This window comes from Callithrix jacchus, chromosome 5 (assembly GCF_049354715.1).
Source record: "Callithrix jacchus isolate 240 chromosome 5, calJac240_pri, whole genome shotgun sequence".
NCBI classification, from domain to species: domain Eukaryota; kingdom Metazoa; phylum Chordata; class Mammalia; order Primates; family Cebidae; genus Callithrix; species Callithrix jacchus.
Window position 1 is genome coordinate 76823872 of NC_133506.1, and position 24563 is coordinate 76848434.

The 24563-nt window shown below is 39.6% G+C and overlaps 1 protein-coding gene across 1 annotated transcript in view; it reads right to left on the reverse strand.

Moving 5' to 3' along the window:
• Nucleotides 1–14536: 14536 nt before the first annotated feature.
• The window catches only part of MYH8 (myosin heavy chain 8), a 31262-nt gene continuing 21235 nt past the window's right edge, over nucleotides 14537–24563 (reverse strand). Inside the window, exons 27-39 of the mRNA XM_008996519.5 lie at nucleotides 24242–24368; nucleotides 23489–23607; nucleotides 23165–23361; nucleotides 21578–21761; nucleotides 21327–21492; nucleotides 21104–21228; nucleotides 19904–20212; nucleotides 19016–19219; nucleotides 17842–17967; nucleotides 17581–17751; nucleotides 17328–17432; nucleotides 16485–16580; nucleotides 14537–14818 (exon numbers count right to left, since the gene is read on the reverse strand). Of these exons, the coding sequence (XP_008994767.3) occupies nucleotides 14669–14818; nucleotides 16485–16580; nucleotides 17328–17432; nucleotides 17581–17751; nucleotides 17842–17967; nucleotides 19016–19219; nucleotides 19904–20212; nucleotides 21104–21228; nucleotides 21327–21492; nucleotides 21578–21761; nucleotides 23165–23361; nucleotides 23489–23607; nucleotides 24242–24368 (2079 nt within the window). The 3' untranslated portion in view covers nucleotides 14537–14668. The remainder of the gene's footprint in view (nucleotides 14819–16484; nucleotides 16581–17327; nucleotides 17433–17580; nucleotides 17752–17841; nucleotides 17968–19015; nucleotides 19220–19903; nucleotides 20213–21103; nucleotides 21229–21326; nucleotides 21493–21577; nucleotides 21762–23164; nucleotides 23362–23488; nucleotides 23608–24241; nucleotides 24369–24563) is intronic.

Below are 24563 nucleotides of genomic sequence, written 5' to 3' on the forward strand. Positions count from 1 at the left end.
CATTCATGAAAAATATTAGCATATTAAGGGATGTGAGAAGCCTTTCAGTAAAGAAATATGAATACCTTTTTTTAAGACCTGGAACTTCCCTAGGTGATTCGATGTTGGAACACCAACTGATTTATTTCCTGTTCCAGAAAACAAGAGAGGAAGGCTGAAGGACAGAATCCATGACAAAGTTCTGGCTCAGAAGAAAGCAAGAGAGGGCGATCGGGCATAAGCACAGTTGCTTTTATTTGAGGTGCAGCCTTTTGCATGTAGCAGATGCTCAGTAAATGTTCATTCTGGCGAATAAATGAATCAAAATGATTCACAGGGAAGTCATCTGACTCATGTGTTGAAAGGTCTGAAGTGATAAGAAAAGAATGGAATCAGACCCTGAGTTTCATTTAATGGTAATAGTTAAGACTTAAGAACTGGGCCAGGTGTGGTGGCTCACAAGTTTAATCCCAGCACTGAGGCATGAGAATCACTTGAACCCAGGAGGTGGAGGTTGCAGTGAGCCAAGATGGCGCCACTGCACTCCAGTCTGGGCAAGAGAGAGAGACTCCGTCCCAAAAAATAAATAAATAAAATAAAATAAAAAAGACTTAAGAACTCACCACATGACCACATGCCAGGCTTCATCCACATTGATTCACTGATGCTTTATAATAGTCCTGTGAGGTAGGTGCTAATATCATTCCCATTAAACAACCACTGAGAGTTTAAGCAACGTGCCCAAAGCCATACAACTAGTCAGCAGCTGAAATGAGTTTCATATGATCTCTGGATCTAGAGTCTATGCCTATAACCTCTCATTTTTGGAAGTGCCTCCTTGGTCTAAGACTCTGCGCTGGGGATGGGGAAGAGAGGTATGAGCTAAGATCACTGCCCTAAAAGAGTGGACAATAGAGATGGGAAGAGAAGTGTGTAGACATGAAAAGGATAAATCACTTTGCTAAGATTAAGTTATCCTAAACTGATTGAATTGTGAACAGTGGATTTGATGTATATACATGGTATTTGAAAATAATAAAGTGTGTTGTAAATACAAAATATTAGCAGAATTGTTATAATAATTATTAATAACAATGTTGTATTTTGAAGGAGGGAAGAGATGGGGGAGTAGTGACTGTGTAGATAATAATCTTTTAGTACTTTTCAGTTTACATGATAATTTTATATATTTTATTATGTTTATTTTTCTCTGCAAGCCCGAGGGATTTATATGATTCATATTATTACTATTCCCACTGTCTAAATGGGGAAACTGAGGCCTACCAGGGTAAGGGATTGGCTAAAAGGCCCCACAGCTAGTAGGCAATTGAACCAGAACTGAAATCCAGGGTTTCTGATTCCAAAGCCATGCCTTTACCTCTATCCTCCTGTCTAATGAAGGAGGCAGACTTTTATCTGGGTGAGGGGGGCTGGAAAGAGGTTCTAGGCTTGGGGAGCTGAGGGCTCATGACTCAGAAACAAGTCTTCCCAGGACATTTTGGGAAGGTCAACTGGGAGAGCCAGGCCACGGCAGAGGACTGGGGTGGGGCTGGGGGCGTAATATGGAGGTGAAGGCAGAAGTGGGCTGTGTTTGTTAGTGATAGATTTTCAGTGCCCAGGGAAGGAGTCAGGCATTATTCCAAGATCACTTGGAAGCCTTTTGAGGTTTGTGAGCAGGAAAGTGAGCAGATCACACACACGTACACACATGTACACAGACACAGACAGACACACACACACGTATTTGAAGATGAGTCTAGAACTGGTGATATGATGTAGTGATGACAAGAGAACCTGGAGGCCTAGAAGCCCTTTGTGACTATTGAAAAAATCCTGGTGTAAAACTTCCCTAGCTGATTAGATAGGTTCTGATGGCTTGTGGGGGCAGGTAGGCTGGTAGATGCTTAGGGTTTACCCCTCAATGCCCCTGAGCTTTCAGGTCTGTGTTAAAATTTTCCACTGCAGCACAGGGCAGCTTTCACAGTGGTTGTTCACTGGTGGTTCTGAGTACATCATGCAGAGTCAGGGAGAAGAGCATTGCGTGGGCCTGTTGTTTTTCTTCTACACTGTCCCATTTAGGCACAGCAGGAACAGTGAAATTTCAAACCTCAGGTGGTAAAAGAACTGTGTATTAGGGGCCAGGTGTGGTGGTTCACACCTGTAATCACAGCACTTTGGGAGGCTAAAGCAGGTGTATCACTTAAGGTCAGAAGTTCGATACGAGCCTGGCCAACATAGTGGAACCCCATCTCTACTAAAAATACAAAAATTAGCTGGACATAGTGGTGGGTACCTGTAATCCCAGCTACTTGGCAGGCTAAGGCAGGAGAATTGTTTGAACCTGGGAGGCAGAGGTTGCAGCGAGCCGGGATCACACCATTGCACTCCAGCCTGGGTGGCAGAGCGAGACTGTATCTCAAAAAAAAAAAAAAAAAAAAAAAAAAAAAAAGTGTGTATTAGGGCCCATTTAAGATATTGCGAGTTCTAGACTTATATTTTTGAGGCCCTACGCCATATTATATCAATATATTAAAATCTACTCAAAATATATTAACATCCATTTACACTGAATATAAAAAATAATCATGGTTAAGTCATCATAGTTAAGTCTTTGCAGAAAAAATTTTAAAAAATCATGGTGTAAAATGAAGTGGGCTTCGATTACAGAGAATAAAAATGAGGTTCAAAAGGAAAGAGACAAAACTCAAGAGATCCCCTAAAGGCAGGACCCAAAGGACTTTGCTGTCTGCTGAGTTTGAGGGGAGAGCTGTTGTCAAAGGATCCTGCCTGTCATTCAACCCTCATTTCAGCCTGGACTCTAGGGCCATGGCACCAGCCCGGAGGAGACACTTAAGTGGAGAAAGACGAGTTTTGATTTTGGACATATTGAGGGGGAGATGATGTGGCAGAGATAAGAGTTCAAAGTTTGAAGGAGATGTCAAGGCTAATGATGTGGTTCTGAGTGTTGGGAGATATCGTCTGTACAGAGGTGATAGTTGAAACTATTGTGAAACTTGAGCACTCACAGGAAGGCTAGGTGCTGCGGACATGGGAAGAGGAAATGAAAGCAGAAAAAGAGGAAAAAGTAAATAAAAATTGGCCAAGTATGGTGGCTCATGCCTTTGGTGGCTCATGCCTGTAATCCCAGCACTTTGGGAGGCTGAGGCGGGTGGATCACAAGGTCAAGAGATCAAGACCATCCTGGCCAACATGGTAAAACCCCGTCTCTACTAAAAATAAAAAAATTAGCTGGGTGTTGTGGTGCATTCCTATAGTTACAGCTACTGGGGAGGCTGAGGCAGGAGAATGGCTTGAACCCGGGAGGTGGAGGTTGCAGTGAGCCGAGATTGCGCCACTCCACTCTAGTCTGGTGACAGAGTGAGACTCCATCTCAAAAATAAATAAATTAAAAACTATATAAATAAAAGATTAGGCCAGGCATGGTGTGGCTCATGCCTGTAATCCCGGCACTTTGAGAGGTTGAGGCGGGTGGAACACAAGGTCAAGAGATCGAGACCATCCTGGCCAACATGGTGAAACCCCGTCTCTATTAAAATTACAAAAATTAGCTGGGTGTGGTGGTGCGTGCCTGTAGTCCCAGCTACTTGTGAGGCTGAGGCAGGAGAATTGCTTGAACTCTGGAGGCAGAGGTTGCAGTGAGCTGAGATTGCGCCACTGCACTCCAGCCTGGCACTTGGTGACAGAGTGAGACTCTGTCTCAATAAACAAACAAACAAACAAAGTTTATTCTGCAAGTAAGCAAATATCAAGTGAGAAGCAGTAAGGTCTTGCTGGAGTCATCAGACTTGACAGGGTCCCCAGCTTACTTCTGCCATTTACTGCCTTGAGTGAACCCTCTCCCTTCTCTTATCAACTCTGGAGTCTTTTCTCTTCAGCTGCAATGAAATTTTTTCTGTTTCTGCCCAAGCCATGAGAATGATGCGGGGACCTAATCAAACACTGTCTATGCCATCTTGATATGGCTAGCTCTGTGGGCACTCTGATTCTAGACCGTGCCAAACTGTACATGTTTATCTCCCTGCAACCTGACCTGGTCTCAGCATATAATCTCCCATCACCAAAAATCTAAATGAGCAATACAGAATTTACTGAAGGTTCTGTATGGGAGACACAGAAAAAGATCATACTACATACCTCAGAATAAATTATCCGTTTCCATCAGCAATATCTGTTCTACAAAGTCCATTTTTCTTTACACTGATCCTGGATGTCTTTTCCTTTCTTCCCCCCAATAATTTCTCTGCACCCCTAGGATACTCAGTTTTTCCTCTATAATGTGGAATCATTGAGCTCTGCCATCGACATGCATTTCTACTCATCTGGTTACTCAGCAACATAAAAGTCATCAAGAAGACCACTTTCGCCTATAGAAACGAGTTTGGTAACTGCCTATTTTCACTCTCGTAGGCTCTTTTTCAGGGGGAAAGGGGCTCATCTTTTTCTTTTTTTTTTTTTTTACAGCTGTACTGAGGCATAATTGATATACAAAAAGCTGTACACACTTAAATACACAATTTGATGAGTTTGGACATATGTATATACTATAATCAAGGTGATAGTCATATCTATCACCTCTGAGAGATTCCTTGCGTTGGGGGTTTCATCATCTCTATTTCATCACTGTGCCCCCAAGGCCGCAGCTCCTACCCTACACTATCAGCCCACCTCTCTCAAATTTGAGAGGAGTTCCGTGGCTGGAAATTTTCTTCAGGCTTATTACAAAATCATTTTGTCTACTCTAAAGTGAAGGTAACTTTATTATTAGTGTCAAAGTAAGTCAAGGGAGGTGATCTTTTCAAGAGAGAGGATATCATGAAGAGCAGTACAGCGAAGTTGGAGAAAGAGAGGACCAGGAACAGGGTATTGGATTGGCCAGGGAGGTGATCCTGACAGCAATGTCAGCAGGATGGTGGGGGTGGCAGCAAGGGATTAAGGAATGAGCAGGTGTTAAGAAGGGGGAAAAAGTTTTTCTGATTTTCCTAGGGACAAATCTCTTCACAAATCACTATTTAAGATGCATTCAGAGGAAATGTCAATGTGGATAGTGCAGTGGGAAGAAAAAGGCAGTAGCAAAGCCAAATAAGACTAGGAAAATAAGTGTGATTGAGGTCACTCCTCAGAAGGCTACTTGAGAAGAAAGGGCAATTAATTGTGCTAATAGTGGGATCATACCTTACCCCTCACAACTCAGGCTATCTCAGAGCTTATGTAACAGATGAAATTTCAAAAAGCAGCAGGAAGTTTTCCAGCTAGGAACAGAAATTTCTGGGTGAAAGTCATAGGGCAGGCACATTGGTGAATGGCACCCATTTGTATTTGAATTGCCTAATTAAAGATTTGAATGACAATCTAGATTCTGGAACTAAAAAAGGCTTTGAATACTTTCTAAAGTGACTCCTACCTTACAAAATCAGAAACTGAGGTTCTGGTCAGGTTAGCTAATTCATGCCAACCATAAAATTAGACCCCTCTCCATTCTACTTTCAAATTCAACAGAGCAAATTTAGAACTCTTTCAAATAGAATATATCAACTTTTTCACTGCTGGTGTTTATATACTGAAAATGTGCAAAGCAAAATGTTCATAAGGAGTTATCAAAAGTATTATTTAAATTGATTATTAAATGTCAATGAGAAGAAGGACTTATCACAGTTTTATGAGTGGGAAAAGTGAGACTTGGTGAGGTTGAGTGACTAATCATATGGCTAACAAGTGGCAGAGTGAGAGCTAACACAAACAGCTTTTGACTCCAAGTCCAGTTTGTATTTTCACTTGAAGACAGCTGCTTCTGGCTTTACAAGATCCTGTAAGACACTAATGCTCTCAGAATTATACATGCTTCTCAGAATTACACATAAACTAGGCATCCTTCACTGAAAATAACATGAAGAGATTGTGTGGATGACTGAAGAACATTGTGTTCAGAGAAGAAATCCTACCAGCTAGGTCTGTTCAGTAAACTGGAGACTTTCCAGCCTGGCTTTATAGCTTTGACTCATGTCTGCCAGAGTTAGGATCTCCTGCTGTTTGCTTCCTACCTCCCCTTTTTGGGGTCTGTTTTCTGTGTTTTGGTTACATCGGCTGCTTAAAACCTCATTAAAGCTAAGGAAAGAATGACTGGGTACTTTTAACTACCATTAAGGTCTTAAACAATGTATCCTAAAAAGAAAGTTATATCTTTTGTTCGACGCAGTAAAAGTATGTATTTATATCATTAAAACCCGCATGATATTGCAGTAACTAAGAGTGGACCTTGACAATCAGAATACTGAGTCTCAAATTCTGACTTCATTTAAGCTACTTGAATTTGGGTAAGTTACTTAACCTTTCTCAGCCTCAGTTTTCTCACCTGTAAAATGGGAATGATAACAATAATTCAGGAGGTTCTTGTGGCAATTCAGTGAATTAATGAATGCATGGCAGGGTGCTGTTTGGACCTGACATGATAGTTTGGGAAAGGGGAGAGTGGTTGAGGCTATGTCAGCAGAGGACCCTGTGATCTTGAAAAACATGAGCTTTTTCTTGCGAACCCACCAACCATTGCCAGTGGCGGAGGGCTTTGTGGAAGCCAAGTCAATGTCTTCTATGTTGTTCATGTCTTTCATGTTGCTGTCTGGTGAGGCCCACCAGCTGCCAAAGCCTGTTCATTGTCTTTTTAGTTCTCTCATTCTACCCACTATATATTGCCATTTTTCTGTTTAGATTCGTTCCTCCCCCAATAGCAGTAAAACAAAACGGGAAAGATAGGAGCCTGGATACCTGAAAGTAGGTGACCAACCATACCAGTTTGTTTAGGGTTAAGGGAGTTCTTAAGACTTTCAGTTTTAAAATCAGGACTGTCTCAGGCAAGTGGAGATAAATTCATCACTATACCTGACAGGTTGTTGGGGGGTATCATGGCAAATCCTCAAGCCTGACCAAGACGAGGATAGATAGAATCAGTTTGAGATCTCCTAGAATAATCCAAGCTAGAATAATGACGAAATTCCCACCTGGAACTGTTAATTGCAAAGCTGCAATGCATACCCAGTGCTTAGCAGGGAGCTAGCAACATGGTGAACAGGCATTCATTCAGTAAACATTCATTGAAAGTTTACTATGTGCTGGGAGGATTTTAAGTATGGGAGAACAAAATAGACAAAGTCAGAAACAGATACATCGGTTAATGATAAATGTTCTGAAGGAAAGAAATGCAGGATAAGCAAACAGTGGCTCTGTGGGGTCTAAACAGATTGAACAGGGAAAGTTTCTTTGAAGAGGTGATATTTGAGCAGACACCTAGTGAAGTGAATGAGTAAGCCGTGAAAATATCAAAGTGGGACAGTATTTCAGGCTGAGGAAACAAATGCAAAGGCTCTGGGAGGTGATGGACCAGTGTGGGGCAGTGAACCAGTAGTACGGAATGAAGTGGCAGACGCAGGCAGGCACCAGAGGGTTTAGAGCTTTGGAAATTAAGGTAAGGATTTTGAGTTTCAAATGTCAGCTGTTGTTATAAAGGTTGTTTTGTTCCTCCTTATTTTGTGCTGAGTGTTGGATCTGTTATCTGCTCTTTTCCTACTCAATATTGGTTCATTCTGTCCAACAAAACTATTGAATTCTGTTCTTCATTCAACAGATGGCTAATGAAGACACTGTTCCAGGAACTTGAGAGAAAGTTTGTTTTCTCAACATCTGATGATCTAGTTGTGGGGAAGGAGGGAGTGGGTCAAAGTGCTGATAATGCGTCAAAAGATGGCAGCAATGAGCTGGGTGCGGTGGCTCTCGCCTATAATCCCAGCACTTTGGGAGGCCGAGGTGGGTGGATCACCTAAGGTCTGGAGTTCCAGACCAGTCGACGAACATGGAGAAACCCTGTCTCTACTAAAAATACAAAAATTACTGGGCATGGTGGCGCATGCCTGTAATCCCAGCTACTCAGGAGGCTGAGGCAGGAGAATCACTTGAACCCGGGAGACAGAGGTTGCGGTGAGCCGAGATCCCACCATTGCATTCCAGCCTGGGTAATAAGAGCAAAACTCGATCTAAAAAAAAAAAAAAAAAAAAGACGGCGGGAGAGGAATAACTTCCGGTGCGTCCTAGGACATCATGGGAGGGGTCAGTCTTCAGGAAGGAAAGGCCGGAAGTGATTCCCACCAGGACTCGGGCAGGCCTGGAGGCGATACTGTGACCTGGCCAGTAAGTGTGCGTTTGAGAGTTTGCGAGGGAGGAGGACCTTGTTTGTCCCCGCGATTTATTTGTGCTGTGCAATTACGGAGAGTAGATGCGTGAAGGACCGTGTGGTGGGGAGGGTATGAAATTGAGTGTGGAGAGGGAATTCGAGGACAAGTACCACGACTGAGCGGGCCAGACAGAAATTTAAAATTCGTGTTACCAAAAGCCCGTTTGAAGTTTTTCAGTGCACACGTAGCCATATTATTATGTTGTACACACATAATATTCTTATATGGAATCAAGTTCAGATACTAAAATCTGTGGTTAGCAATTGAATTATTTTTCCAAATGGTGGAAACAGTGATGATTTTGTTGCTCAGAAGGTACTACTTTTCCCGTCCATGTTTTAAACATAATTTCTCATAATTTGAGCCTTCACACTGCCCAGTACCTCAGTTTCCCCAAGAAAGCCACAAGTCATAGTTTCTGTGAGGAGCTGAGAAAATAGTCTGCCCTCTTGTGAAGGTCAGGCTGTTGAAATCTAAGAGAAGTCCTGTTTTGGGTTTGTTCCCCAAGGGTGATGTTTTTCTCCTTCACGGAGAGGCTTTCTTTCTCCTTGCAGCCTCCGGAAGCAGCATCTTAGTGGCCTTGGAACTAGGAGGGAGGAATCAGGTTGGCAAATTCCATCCTTAAGTAAGGTTCTTTCCATCCGCCCACTGCTGATTCTTCAGCTTCTCGCTTTGGAAAATGTGACCGATGGAGTCTGTGGTGAAGGTGCCTAGGGACACTGATATGTGGAACATGTGCCCAAACCTCTGCCACAGCCAGGAGGCAGAATTTAAGTTTGCTTACTGACAGCTGCTGTGTGTCAGTCCTGGAATGTTAATCCTTAGAGCTTGGATGACAGGCAACAGATTTTAGCAGCTGTGCTAATGGTCTCATCCATCAAATGACCCTCTCTTCACCTTACTGTTGTCAGTTATAGCCATGTCTTTGATGAGAAGTGGATATGAAATCTTAAGGGGCAGGTTACCTTTATTTTAAAAACACGAGCCTTTAAAAGAATTCCAAAAATAGTGCACACATTGAAAAATATCAAACATCCTGAAGGAAAATTTAAAATCATGCCTAAAATTTTAGCATAGAAGTCATCCGTACCTAAATTTTGGTTTAAATCCTTTCACATTTTTTTTCATGTTTTTAATGTATTCTTAAACACGTATACAATGGGGATATCAATCTGCAAGCCCTATTTTGTATTCTGCTTTTAGAACATATTTTGAAAATTTTCTCATGATATTGACTATTCTTTTAGATTATAATTTTTAATAGTTACATAGTATACCATGCTTTGAAGATAACATAATTTATATAACAAAATTTCTATTATTGGGTATTTAGGATGCTCTAAGTTTTTGTTCTTTAAAATATTCTGTTAAATATACATGTACATAAATGCATATCTTTAATTATGAAATGTATAGAATAGACTTTCTGGGCCAAGACTAAAGATGATTTTCAGTTTGCAATAGTGGAGTCCCTGTTATTGGAGCTTTCACAGTAATGATATTGAATAGGAAAACAAAAAGTATTCACTAATGATCTTGTTGATCATTAGATGTTGTATATATACAACAATAGATTTATGTTGAATGCAAAGTAAAATGAGAAATCTTGCAACAATTGCAGAATTTAGTGAAGTCAATGAAAGTAGTAAAAGAAATTGGCTTGAATTTTGTAAAGCCATTGACCAGCATGCATTCAGCAGTGTTGAACTAATTAACAACTGAAGAACTAAAAATGAACAAAAATGATGACCCAATGGATGTTTCACAAGAGTGAATTCAGGATCAAAGGATTAGGAAGGCTTTTAAAAATATTGATGAAGTAATGCATTTTTATGAAAAAGGATATACTTTATTATTGTATTACAAAACTTAAAGGCTGTCATTTTATGTTATCACATACAATTGTGAGAAATCTCTCCCTTTTGTCCCAAATGCAACATTTATTCAGTCTTTGTTCTAAGAATAGCAGAGTTGCAGTTATGACCTAAATCTTAAGAAATACAACAAAAAGTAAATATATTTCAATATTTTTGGTTTTATTTTGAAAATCAAACACTAGTTCACAATTTACTCTGAAACTTTGGACCTTATTTTAATTTAGATTCACTTTTTTTTCTTTTTTTTTTTTTGAGACGAAGTCTTGCTTTGGCACAAGGCTGGAGTGCAGTGGTACAATCTTGGCTCACTGCAACCTCTGCCTCCCAGGTTCAAGTGATTCTCCTGCCTCAGCCTCCCAAGTAGCTGGGACTACAGGCGCGTGCCACCATGCCCAGCTACTTTTTTTATTTTTAGTAGAGACGGGGTTTCACCATGTTGGCCAGGATGGTCTCGATCTCTTGACCTCGTGATCCACCCGCCTCAGCCTCCCAAAATTCTGGGATTATAGGCGTGAGCCACTGTGCACGGCCCTAGATTCACTTTAAATGGTTGTTTTTCCAGATGGCATCATTTAGTATGTGGACAATCTCAAGGAATCTACAAAAAACTTCAGAAATAGTGAGTTCAGTAAGATTTCAAGATACAGAATAAACATAGAAGAAATCAATTGTTTTTCTGTATGCTAGCAGTGAAAATGTAGACAGCAAAATTAGAACTATAATGCCATTTACAGTCACTTTAAAAAAAGAAAAAAAAAGTTACACACAGACCTAACAAAATGTGTATAGGGCTTGTATGCTGAAAACTGCCAAACACTGATTAAAGAAATCAGAGAAGATCTAAATAAAGGAAACACACTATAGTCAATAATTGGAAGACTCAACATGGTAAATATGTCCACACACTGATAAACAGGCTTAATGCAATTTCTGTGAAAAAGTATTGCTCTGGCTTTAAAGTTTGGCATATAGTTCTATAATTATTAATTACTTTCCCAGAGTACTGTAATTGTACTATTTCCCCTAATGCAAAAATTTAAATTTATGGAGGTATAATTGACATTTAAAACTGCACATTTGGCTGGGCGTGGTGGCTCACGCCTGTAATCCCAGAACTTTGGGAGGCCGAGGCGGGTGGATCATGAGGTCAAGAGATCGAGACCATCCTGGTCAACATGGTGAAACCCCGTCTCTACTAAAAATACAAAAAAAAATTACTGGGCACGGTGGCGCATGCCTGTAATCCCAGCTACTCTGGAGGCTGAGGCAGGAGAATTGCCTGAACCCAGGAGGCGGAGGTTGCAGTGAGCTGAGATCATGCCATTGCACTCCAGCCTGGATAACAAGAGCGAAACTCTGTCTCAAAAAAAAAAAAAAACTGCACATTTTTAAAGTGCATAATTTGATAGGTTTTGACATATATAGATGCCTGTGAAACCATTATCTCAATCAAGATAATGAACATGTTCATTGACCCCCAAATTTCCTCTTGCCATCTTGTAATCCTCTCCACTCTTTCTTTGTGCCCCCACAGGCCCTTCCTCTGCATCACTAGGCAACTGCTGGTCCACTTTCTATCACTATCGTTTTCATTTTCTATAAATAGAATCATATAATATGTTCTTTTTGGAGGGGCTCCTGCTTTCAATCAATGTAATTATCTTGAGATTCATCCATTTTTGTGTTAAAAGTTTATTTTTATTGCTGGGTAGTATTTCATTGTATGGATATATTATAATTTGTTTACCCATTTATTTTTGATGAATAGTTTGGTTCTTCTTTCTAGTTTTTGCTCCTATTACAAATAAATATGCCATGAACATTTGTGTCCAAGTCTTCATGTGGACATATGCTTTCATTTCTCTTTGGTAAATACCTAGAAATAGAATGACTAGATTGTATAGATAATTTCTTAATTTTTAAAGAAGTTGCCAGACTGTTTTCCTAAGTTGTTGTACCATTTGACATTATGACTAGCAGATATGAGTGGTCTACTTACTCTACATCTTGGCCAACCCGTTGGTCTTTTAGCCCTGGTAGTAAGTGGATTGTGGTATCTTACTGTGTTGTAATTGATATTTTTTCTCATGGCTCATGACGTTGAATGTTTTTTCAGATGCCGTTTTATCATCTGTATGTTTAGTAAAATATTTTTCCAAACCTTTTGCCTTTTAAAGTATTAGGTCGTTTTCTTTTCATCAGATTTTTTAGATTTGTTTATATATTCTGAATACAAGTCTTTTGATCAGGGATATAAGTTATAAACACTTTCAGTCTGTGGCTTGTCTTTTCATTCTTTTTGTAACAGTGTTTTTCAAAGAGCAGAAACTTTAAATTTTGATGACATACAACTGCTCAATTTTTTTCTTTTGTGGCCTGTACCTTTGGTGTTGTATCTAAGACATCTTTGTCTAAGCCGACATCACAAAGATCTTTTCTTTTGTTTCTTTCTAAATATTCTTATGATTATAGTTTTGATTTCCTCTTTGATCCAAAATTTGGTTTGGGAGAGTACTTACATTTTTTTTCTCTTTTTTGTTTTAAACTTTTGTTATTAACTTAGACATATTTAAGACTGTGAAAGATTGGGCCTAATAAGGGCTTAGAGGTTGGGGGAGAGTAAATGTTAGAAGATAGAAGAAGGAGTGCATAAAGTACAGTCTTTGTCTAGATTGTGTTTTTGTTCTGCTGCTTCCTCTCTTTCTGGAGGCCAAACTTGTCTGTTATACTCCATCAAGCCTTTTTTCGGTCTTATCTTCTGTCCCTCTTTTCATAAGTTCATTCTTTCTCTCTGTCCCTTATCCAAAGTGACAATCCTGTGTATGCCAGCTACCTTCAACAAATCTAGAATCCATTCACTTCTCTTTGTCTCCTGATTTTTCTGCCCTAAGCCACTGTTACGGTTTTTGTTGTTGTTAGTTGTTGTTGTTGTTGTTTTTTAAGGCAGGATCTCACTCTGTCTTCCAGGATGAAGTACAGTGGTGCAATCTTGGTTTATTGCAGCCTTGACTTCCCCGGGCTCAGGTGATTGTCCCACTTTAGCTTCCTCAGTAGCTGGGACTACAGGCGTGTGCCACTACAACGCTAATTTTTTTCCTTTTTTCTATTTTTAGTAGAGATGGGGTTTTGCCATGTTACCCAGGCTGGTCTTGAACTCTTGGGTTCAAGTGATCTGCCCACCTTCACCTCCCAAAGTGTTGGGATTCCAGGTGTGAGCCACTGACCCAGCTGTCACTGTCATTTTTTTATCCTTTGTGTTTGGTAGGCTCCTACCTAGTTTCCCAGTTTCTGTCTTTTCTCTCTCAGTTTATTCTCAACACAGCAGCCAGAGTGATTCTTTTAAAATGTATGTTAACATTACCCTGCTCAAAACCCTCTAAAGCTTTCCCACTGCACTCTGAATAAAGGCAGAAGTCCTTAGAGTGGCCCAGGAGCCCTACATGATCTGGCCTCCTGTTATGCTTCTGTTAGGCCTTAACTGTCTTATCTTGCTCATTTCCTACCTGCCCTTGCCTTCAGGCCTTTGCGTTTTCTGTCGTTCTCTGCCTGGACATGCTGTGTGCTCATATACTCACTTGGTTTACTCTCTTGCTTCCTTCAGGTCGCTGCTCAAATGTCTTCTTACCAGAGAGGCCTTTCTTCACTACTCTCTGTAAAATAGTAAATGTGGCTGGACACAGTGGCTCACCCCTGTAATCCCAGCATTTGGGAGGCTCAGGTGGGTGGATCATGAGGTCAGGAGATTGAGACTATCCTGGCCAACATGGTGAAACCTCATCTCTACTAAAAAGACAAAAATTAGCCAGGCATGGTGGCAGGCGCCTATAGCCCCAGCTACTCAGGAGGCGGAGGCTAGAAAATCACTTGAACCTAGGAGGTGGAGGTTGCAGTGAGTTGAGATCATACCACTGTACTCCAGCCTGGCAACAGAGTGAGGCTGTCTCAGAAAAAAAATAAAAAATAGCAAATGCTTCCCTCCTACTTTTTAATTTCCCATTAGTACTTATCATCTGGCAAGTTACATAGTTATGAATTTATTTATTGCTTTTCTTTCCTTGTAGAATATAAGTTCCTAGAGAGCAGAAAGTACATTTTGTTAATTGCTGTAGGCACAGAACTTAAATAGTTCTGGCACATAGTAGGTGTTCAGTATCTATTTGTGGCATAAATGAATGGGCTCATCTGGAGGGGCAGCCTCAGGGAGTGTTTTTCTTAGTAATTTGTGACAAGAGAGATGTAATGAAAACAAGCTCAGCAAATGATACTTGTGTGTGTGTCGTGGGGGAGGGGGTGTGAAGCGGTGGGAAAAGGATTGTTGGGTGGTTTTGAAGGTACAAAATACTGAATGCTCTGCAAAGCCGTCTCTAATGTTAAGATATTAATAGCTGGGTGAGAACTGTGAGCATAAATAGCTTTGCAAGTGAAAAAATCAAAGTCCAGTTTAGTGTATAAATTTAATGTAATTTTTATTTATTCAGCTTTAAGAGGAAAATAAACATCGTATAGCAAGTGACCCAAAATAGCACATTTTGTGCCTTTCTTCAGCCACTTACTAGCATCAGGCAGGTGTATTTACTCTGCACTGATTTTCGTGTGAACCTCCCGGCTCTTCACTCGCAATTTGTTGACCTGGGACTCAGCAATATCAGCCCGTTCCTCGGCCTCCTCCAGCTCGTGCTGAAGTTTGCGGAATTTAGCTAGATTAGCATTGGATTGTTCCTCCTGAGAATAGAGGTAAAATTGTGAGAATTAGACTATGTGGTTCTCATTGCACTTATCACCAGACAGGATTAGTTTCTCAAATCAGGTATTTCCTTCTTACGGTCTATTTAGCATATCTGACTTCAAATTTACACAGAGCTTATAACTTCAACTGCAATTTTTACCTTAAAGAATGAAAGGAGAAATTGCTTTGAAGTGGAGGGGATAGTCCCATATAAAGCCATACATCCTTTTATGGTGTATGTTCTGTGTGGAAAGGAGGAAGAGACCTCTATACCCTTATAGACTTCAGTAGGCAAATGTAAGGCCAAATTATAATCTGGGGAAATACCACTTTAGATATATAAAATATATATATGTGTGTATATATATATATTATATATATAATATTACATATATCTATAAAGTATTTCCCCACTTTATATATATTTTATATATTATTAATATACATAATATACTGTATATTATGTATAGTAATATATATATATTTATATATTATATAATAGTATATTATATAAAATATATATAATATAATATAGTATATTATATAATATAAAATATATAATATATATAATATAATATAGTATATTATATAATATAATATAAAATATATAATATATAATAGTATATTATATGTTATATATAATATATATATAAAGTGGTATTTTATATATATATATGTATATATATATATATATATATATATATATTTGCCATGTATTTTGACTCTAGTATATAAAGAAAGGGAAAAGGTGAGACTAGGAAGAAAGTCTCCCTCTGTTATTTGACGCATTACCATTTGTGCCTCTCCCTTTTTTCTTTCCTTTTCTTCCTTTCTATTTGCTTCCTACTTATCACATGTGTCTGGAAGAGTGGAAGGATAACCAGGAAGAGTCTAGGTGCAGAATCTTCTAACATGTTCTTATAGTAGCTACAGCAAATGTGGGGAGAAGAGCCGACACTGATGACACGGATGACACTAGCAGTGAGTGAAGAAATGGGGTACAAGATTGATGTTTGGCTTTTGAGAAATTGATTTTTTCTCTGTCTAGAGGGAGAGGAATATTTATGATGGTATTAATTAAATTTCCTACTGTATATTATTTGTAGTTATCAAGTGAGTTGTTTGGAACTTGCCCCCCTCAACCCTTACAAATTGCTTAATAATAAAAAATATCTTGGCCAGGCCTGGTGGCTCATGCCTGTAATCCCAGCACTTTGAGAGGCCGAAGCTGGTGAGTCACTTGGAGCCAGGAGTTCGAGACCAGCCTGGCCAAAATGTGAAGCCCCATTTCTACTGAAAATACAAAAATTAGCCAGGTGTGGTGGCGCATGCCTGTTGTCCCAGCTACTGGAGAGGCTGAGGCATGAGAATCGCTTGAGCTTAAGAGGCAGAGGTTGCAGTAAGCCAAGATCATGCCACTGCACTAAAGCCTGGGCAACACAGCAAGACTCTATCTCAGAAAAAAAAAAAAAAAGGTCTCTTTTTGAAGTCTTATTCTGTAATTTGGATTTGGGGGGCAAATTCATATTTATAAAATCATCCCTCTTAAAATATGAGTGGTAGATTTTCACTTTGTCTTCTTTCTTATTGACACATTCTTTTGAAACACTTTCTACTCCAAAATAAATTTCCTTCTTTCCTCAAGGGCTTAAAGATACTTACAGCCTCCTCAGCTTGTCTCTTGTATGATTTCACCTTCGCCTGTAATTTATCTACCAAGTCCTGCAGCCTGAGAACATTCTTGCGATCTTCTTCAGTCTGAAAGGTTGAAAAAAAAATCTGCATTCAATCCAAGGAAAAAAGCCTACTCTGGGTACTAAAATAAAATCATTTGGCATAATGGCAGGTGGACCTGGGGTAAACTTGATCAACTCTGAGATTTTCTTCATAGAATTAACAGTAGTACTCTTGTTAAATGTTTTGAGTGTACAGGCACTGTGTTAGTGATTGCACATATTTTCTCTAATCCCTACCTCCCTATCCTGGAAAATAGATGCTGTTACCCCTATTTTACAGGTAAAGAAACTAAGGTTTAGAGTTTTAAGTTTAAGAAGCAAGAAAAGGCCAGATGCAGTGGCTCATGCCTGTAATCCCAGCACTTTGGGAGGCTGAGGCGGGCGGATCACCTGAGGTCGGGAGTTTGACACCAGCCTGACCAACATGGAGAAACCCCATCTCTACTAAAAATACAAAATCAGCCAGGTGAGGTGGTACATGCCTGTAATCTCAGCTACTCAGGACGCTGAGGCAGGAGAATCACTTGAATCCGAGAGGCAGAGGTTGCAGTGAGCCGAGAATATGTGTTCTTCACTCTCATGCTATTTTCTACACTTTAGAAATCTAAAGGCCTCCCTAAATTTAGTATAGGTCTGTGATAAGCAACTGTCTTTACTGCTTATATGTACTGAGTTAATATGTATTTGTGAGTGGCATATAAATAGTCATAAGGTTTCAATTTCCTTCTGGGCAGGAAGACTGGATATTCTTGAAGGCTATTCCCTTTACCTGGTAGGTGAGTTCTTTTACTCGTCTCTCATGTTTCCGTAAACCTTTAACAGCCTCTGCATTACGTTTCTGTTCATTTTCAACCTCTCCTTCCAGCTCACGTACCTGCAGCCAGGAAAAATACTTACTCAGTCAGTATTGCGGGTGGATGTTCCCAGCCCCAGGACAGGATGGGAGTCTTGATTAGGAAGAGAGAAAGGTAGAGAGAGTGCCCTTTTTCCCATCCCAGATTTAGAGAGTTTGAGACACCCACCCTGGCCTCCAGTTTCTGGATCTGCTTCTTCCCACCCTTCAGTGCCAGCTGCTCAGCCTCATCTAGACGGAGCTGCAGGTCCTTCACCGTCTGCTCCAGGTTCTTCTTCATTCGCTCCAGGTGGGCGCTGGTGTCCTGCTCCTTCTTCAGCTCCTCAGCCATCATGGCGGCCTATTTAGGAGATAAATTAAGAAAGTAATGAAACTTGATGATAGCAGGTAGCATATGTATGTCAGCTAGACAGATGTTCATCTTGCTCACATCAGTGATGGCCTTCTTGGCTTTCTCTTCTGCATTGCGTGATTCTTGGATTACTTCTTCCATTTCACTTTGGAGTTGGGAAACGTCATTTTCTAATTTCTTCTTGGTGTTGATGAGGCTGGTATTCTGTTAAAAATAGTGGAAATTTACAAAATTTGCAGTTTGCCCTCTTGGGATTTTACAGGTGTCTTATTTGTTGGTTTGTGCAGGGGACCTGCTAGCAACATTTCACTAAACTTTAATTATTTGTTCAGTGCAAAATGTTAATTATTTGCAAGGTTGGAACTCCTTTCCTTCCCCTTTTCCTCGTGTCTGTCTGATTCATGCATAAGGACTTCTGAGGTCTAAGAATGCCTTTATTGGTATACATTAGTTAATTGTTCTTTCAGTTATATTTCAGTCAGACATCACTAGTTATTCTATCTCTAGAAGGTTGGAAATAGAAAAGAATAGATTTGTTTTGTGAGTGGCAGGCACTGAGAGTTTCTTGCTTAGGAGGAATCTGTTCTCTGTGAACTTTCATGATTTGTTTCCTTGAAGAGCACTGAATTTGTCTGATGAAAACATATTCTTAAGATTTCAACTCAGTGTTTCTCAGAGAGATGCAATATTGTCTCAATGGGTACTTGGAAATGTTTAGGGGCAGATATTTTTGGTTGTCAAAATGACTAGGGGGTGCTACTGCATTTAATGCCTGGGCAGGTCAGGGGTGCTAAATGTGCTGCAAGGCATGGGGGTCAGTGAACACAACAGTGCTAAATGTTTGAGTGCTCACGATGAGAAACACTGCAAGGAACACTTTCAGATTTTGGAGGCAACAGGTGTCTTTACTCAATACTATTCTACCTCATGGTTTCCAAAATAATCTAAATAGCCAAACTTTATTTTTAAATAAAAAAGTAATAACCTTTTTTGGGGGGGGCGTAGAAACCCTAAGAAAGAAACAGGAACACACACCACAAAAAAAAAAATCCACATAATCCAATTACCCTAAGATAATGGCAATGAGTATTTTTGAGCATCTTCCCCATCCTTGTTTAAATACACATATTTGTTTACATATGTGTATAAATATGTATAAATACACATATTTATACAAATTGAGTACTTCGTGTTATAATTCTAATGCATCACCTACCAGTACACCAGCATTAGTTTGATGTGAGGGTCTCACCTGGGTGTGGAGGAGTTGGACACGCTCACTGGCATCCAGGAGCTCCTGTTCTGCGATTTTCCTGCTCCTCTCTGTCTGTTCCAGAGTGGCCCGCACCTCCTCAATCTCAGCCTGCAGCAGGTTGGCTCTGCGCTCCACGATCGTCAGCTGCTCCTTTAAGTCCTCTTGGCCCCGGAGAGCATCATCCAGGTGAAGCTGGGTTTCCTGTTAAGTGAAAAAAAGAAAAAGGTCTTAGGTGTTCTGAAGAGGATTTGAAGATCCCAGGAGATGAACTGGAAGACTGCACTGGTGCTAGGAACAGAAGATGACATATGCCTGTCGTTTGAATGCATCTGAGTGTGGTTATGTCATTTTCTTAGTGGGAGAGAGAATTATCAGGAGACATAGATTCTTACTCTGTTTCTGCCATTAACTGGTTATCGTTTCCTGTGTAAGTCACTAGTGTCTGTCATTTGTGGAGGATTTTCCATGTGCTCTACCCAGGACTTGACATCTATTATTTCATTTGATCCTCACATAACTCTGTGAGGATCACATTCTTACTCATTCTTATTTTGAAGAAGAAACAGAGGTTCTGAGAGGTTAAATACTTGCTTAAATCAGGCAGCTTGTAAATGACAAAACTAAAACTCAGCCTCAGGCCTGTTTGGGGCCCAAGTCTGTCCACTTTCTTTCATATCATACTCTAATGTCTAGGCGTCTGTTCGTTATTCTACGTAACATTTTCTTAAAAAGATTATGTTCTATGCATATTTAATTCAGCTCCCTTTGTGCTGTCAGCCATATAATATGTTAAGAGAAAAAAAGGATGATTTAACAAGGTGTTTGAGAAATGGAAGACAGATACTTTCCCTACTTAATCTGGGAGGCTAATGTGGACCCACTTACCTTCAAGATTCCTTGGCTGTTCCTGTAGTTCCTTAAACTCTCAGCAGCTAAGCGATTGGCATGGTTCAGCTGGATTTCCATTTCATTCAGATCTCCTTCCATTTTCTTCTTAACTCTCAGAGCATCATTTCTGCTTCTAATCTCTGCATCCAGTGTGCTCTGCATTGTCTCCACGACTCTAATGTGGTTTCTCTTCAGCTGATCAATTTCCTCATCTTTTTCTGCAATTTTTCTGTCAACTTCAGACTTGACTTGGTTTAACTCAAGCTGGATACGCAGAATCTTTCCTTCTTCATGTTCAAGAGATGCCTTAACAAAACAGTTATCAATTAATAATGGAGAAGAACTGGAGTATTTGGAGTATATTCCCTCACGAGGCAAATTCTTGTTAATATCAGTTTGTCTAATCTTACAAAGTATAATACAGTAGTTCTGGGAATCTTCTAGGTAAATCATTCTTTTGTTTATTTAGTGGCAGATTATATAGGGCAGCTCTGCAATAAAGGTGCTTTGTGCTATACAAATATTATTCATATTAGTACTAATTATATAATTAAATTCATGTATAGTAAATATGAACTGTCAATCTGCTTTATAAATTTAAATGTTCTTGTGTGATACACTAAGCCCTGGCCTAGAAACTGTTAGTTTTAAAACATATTAATTTTTTTCTCATTACATAATAAATGTGCATTGTATAATGTGGGGGCAAACATAAAAACAAAGGAAAAACTGCCTATTGGTCCTCCAGTAAGAGATAAATATTTTAATGTGGTGTATTTTTTCTAGTCTTTTTTCCTACTTCTATATATTTTGACATAATCAAAATTATGTTGTATATGCACATTTGTATCTTTAAAAATTACTGCCTACTGTAAAATATATTTCCAAAATAATCATATTTAGTGCCTATATAAAATTTCATCATATGGCTGTTCTATAATGTACTTACTTTTGTCCTTAGATTGGACATCTTAAAGCTTTACTCCATTTGACATTTTTTTGGGAAAGGAATAAATCTTAGAAATAGAATTGCTGGGTCAGAGTATTTACATTTTTAAGGCTTTTGATAACTATTGCCAAGTTAACCTTCATAAAGGTCCTTTGAGTTTAAATTATCACTAGCCCCACTTTTCCGGGTTTTTTTTTACTGATGTTTCTCTTCGTTTTTTTCATAACATAATACAGGGTAATACTTACTTCTGCTTCCTCTAAAGCGGCCTGAATTTCACATTTCTCTTGTTCTACTTGCTTCTTTATTTTCTCCAATTCATGAATTTGCTTTCCTCCCTCTGCGATCTGCTCAGTGAGGTCAGAAATCTCCTCTGTGGTTGAACAGACAAGAGAGCCATGGTCAGAAAGATGGCAACATGGAAAGGTCCTCTCAGGGATATATGGGGTAGGAAGGACTGTGAGGACTCACGTTGTAAGTTCTTATTTTCTCTTCTTAGCGTTTCAAGTTGATCCAGGGATTCCTCGTAGGCATTCTTCACCTTGAACAGCTCAGTGCTGAGAGAACGGGACTCCTTCTGGGAGGCATCAAGTTCAGCCTGAGTTTCCTCATACTTCTGTTTCCATTCTGATAGGACCTGAAAAGCAAGTAAATCATTAGTTGATATAGAAAGAAACGAAGACCAAGTAAAACACTCTTAAAGTTTAAGCAGTCTGGACCACCTTGTCAAAGTTCCTTTGCTTCTTATCAAGAGCTGCACAGGCTGCATTAGATCTTTCCACATCAAGCATGAGGTCTTCAACTTCATTCTGGAGTCGCTGCTTCGTTTTTTCAAGGGAAGCACACTTGGCGTTCACAGCTTCTACATGTTCCTCAGCTTCCTGCAGGCGCTGGGCCAACTTCTTCCTGAAAAGTTAGCCAGGCAGTCAAGAGAATGGCCAAGACCAGAAGCAAAGTGATAACCTCCTTGGTCCCTTTTCACAGTCCTGTTTTTCTTCCTTTTTTTTTGAGAGACGGAGTCTTGCTCTGTTGCCCAGGCTGGAGTGCAGTGACATGATCTAGGCTCACTGCAACCTCCACCTCCCGGGTTCAAGCAACTCTCCTGCCTCAGCTTCTCAAGTAACTGGGACTATATATAGTCACATACCACCACTCCCAGCTAGTTTTTGTGTGTGTGTATTTTTTTTTTAGAAGAGACGGTTTCAGTTGGACAAACTGGTCTCAAACTCCTGAACTCAGGTGATCTGCCTGCCTTGGCCTCCCAAAGTGCTGGGATTATAGGCGTGAGCCACCGTGCCTGGCCACAAATCCTATTTCTATACTGGCAAATGACATATGATTTCAAAATTGTGGCAGGCAGAACTGCGTTCTAGATTGGTAATCTGTATGGCGAGGTCCAAAGTGGTGAAGGGTTGGAAACAAGTCCTTGAAATATTGAATTCTTAGAGGCTGCTGTTGGTGCTGCCATTTATGTGCCTTGCTACCTAAGTAACTCAGGATTTTCAAGACTTCTGATTGAGTATGACTGTGGAAAATGATTAGCCAGGACAGTCTTTCTGTTTGACGTATATATCCATTCTCACTCCAATACAAATTTGAGGTTAACTAGACATTTCACTGACTAGAAATATACTGAGAATATTCATTTTCTTTCTCAGAATTTCCATTCCATTTTATGTAATATTGTCCCTAGAGAGTAGCCAGTTTCTTCTAATCTTTGTATTTGGAAAATCTTCCCAGGGAAAGAAACTGATAGATAAATCAGGGCAATTCATGCAGTTTAAACAAAGGCAGGTTTTGTTCGCTTCTGAATTGTCTACTTTCTCAGCTCATTTTCTGTTGTGTGCCAAGTACACATCCTTACAGCAGAGAAAAGCCTTTGACTTAATGCTCAAGGAGATCTACTTGAAAGACTTCGTTTGTCTATATGCAGACTAAGGCGTTACTTTATTTAGGCCAACCCTAAACATTATGTATGGTCTGGTGGTCTCCAACGTGAGTTTTAAGAGGTATGTTTTCTACTCAATGCTTAAGAAGGTGGGCTGTGGCATCAGAATGACAGGTTCCAAATCCAGCTGTGCCATTTATTTAGGAGATACCATATATATATATATATATATATATATATATATATATATATATGTATATACCATATATATATATATATATATATGGTATATACATATATATATAGATATAGATATGGTATGCACTCAATAAATGTTAGCTTTTGCTATTGTTATGTTATCATAATCATAAATATCACAGCTGCTTCTGGGAGTTCCTTTTGTAGAGTTCACAACACATACTTGGCCTCCTCCAGCTCCTCTGTGCGCTGGATGGCATCCGTCTCATATTTGGTCCTCCACTGGGCAACCTCAGTGTTGGCCTTGGACAGCGCCCTCTGCAGCTCCGCTTTGCCTTCCTGCTCCTCCTCATACTGTTCCCGCAGTAGGTCGCAGTCATGGCGGGAGGACTGCAGAGCGTGTGCCAGGGCATTCTTGGCCTGCAGAAGTACCAGTTCAGTGACATAAATTTATGTATTCAGTGATATTTAACTTATATATACCAAGTAGAGCCTAATTGGGCATGTTTAGATTTTGTTAGTCAAAAAGATCTTCGACAAAACTCACTTTAGTTTCTTCCTCTAGTTGACGTTTCAGCTCTTCAATCTGCTGAGTAGATGCTTGCTTGCTCCTTGAAAGCTGAGAGACTAAAGCATCTTTCTCATCTAATTGTCGGGAATATTCACCTAGGAATAATAGATGTAAGGGAATTTTTTACTGGCATAAAAATAAGCCTAAAGCTTTTATATTTATATATACGTGTGTGTGTGTGTGTGTGTATACACATATACATATACACACACACAAGTTGCTTATTCCTTATCTGAAATGCTTGGGACCAGAAATATTTCAGATTTTTGTTTGATTTTAGAATATTTGTATTACATTTACTAGTTCAGCATCCTTAATCCAAAAATCTAAAATCTGAAATGTTGTAGTGTTTCTTTACAACGTCATGTCAGCACTCAGTTTTGAATTTTGGAGCATTTCAGCTTTTGGATTTTCAGATTAGGGATACTCAACATGTGTATCTGTGTCTGTGTGTATCTGTGTGTGTGAGATGTGTTTAATTTACACTTCATCTGTTTCTAAGCATTTTTATAGAACTGGTTAGAACCGGAGATTTAAAAGCATCATTGCCATAGGAGTTTGCAAATAAACTTGTCTGTTCAATCTAGCTTTCTTTCCTTTTTGACCTTCTTAACAAACTCTGATCATTTGCTTATCTTTCTTTAAAGTGCAAGTATTGCTATTTATTAAAACCCCTAGAGTTCTTTTTATTTAGTCCATGGTTTTGGGACTCAGAGAAGATGTCTTTACCCGCTTCTGTCTGCAGGCGTGCTCTCTGCGCTGTGAGGTCATTGATCAGCCGCTGCTGCTCTTCTTCCTTGGTCTTAAGTTCACTCACTTGATCTTCTAGGGTGCGGCACATCTTTTCAAGGTTTCCCTACAAGATATGTAGCAGTGAAAGATTAGACACTGAATGCAATAAAAAAGGTTAAAACTTTATTCTTAAAATATTTTTACAGTAAATAAATTCATGTCAAGGGTGAGTAGAAGGTTAGGACATGAACTCTGTGGAACATGCAAGAATTTAGGCATAGTGTGCCTAAAGTGGTCGTTGTTGGAGACCATTCATTTA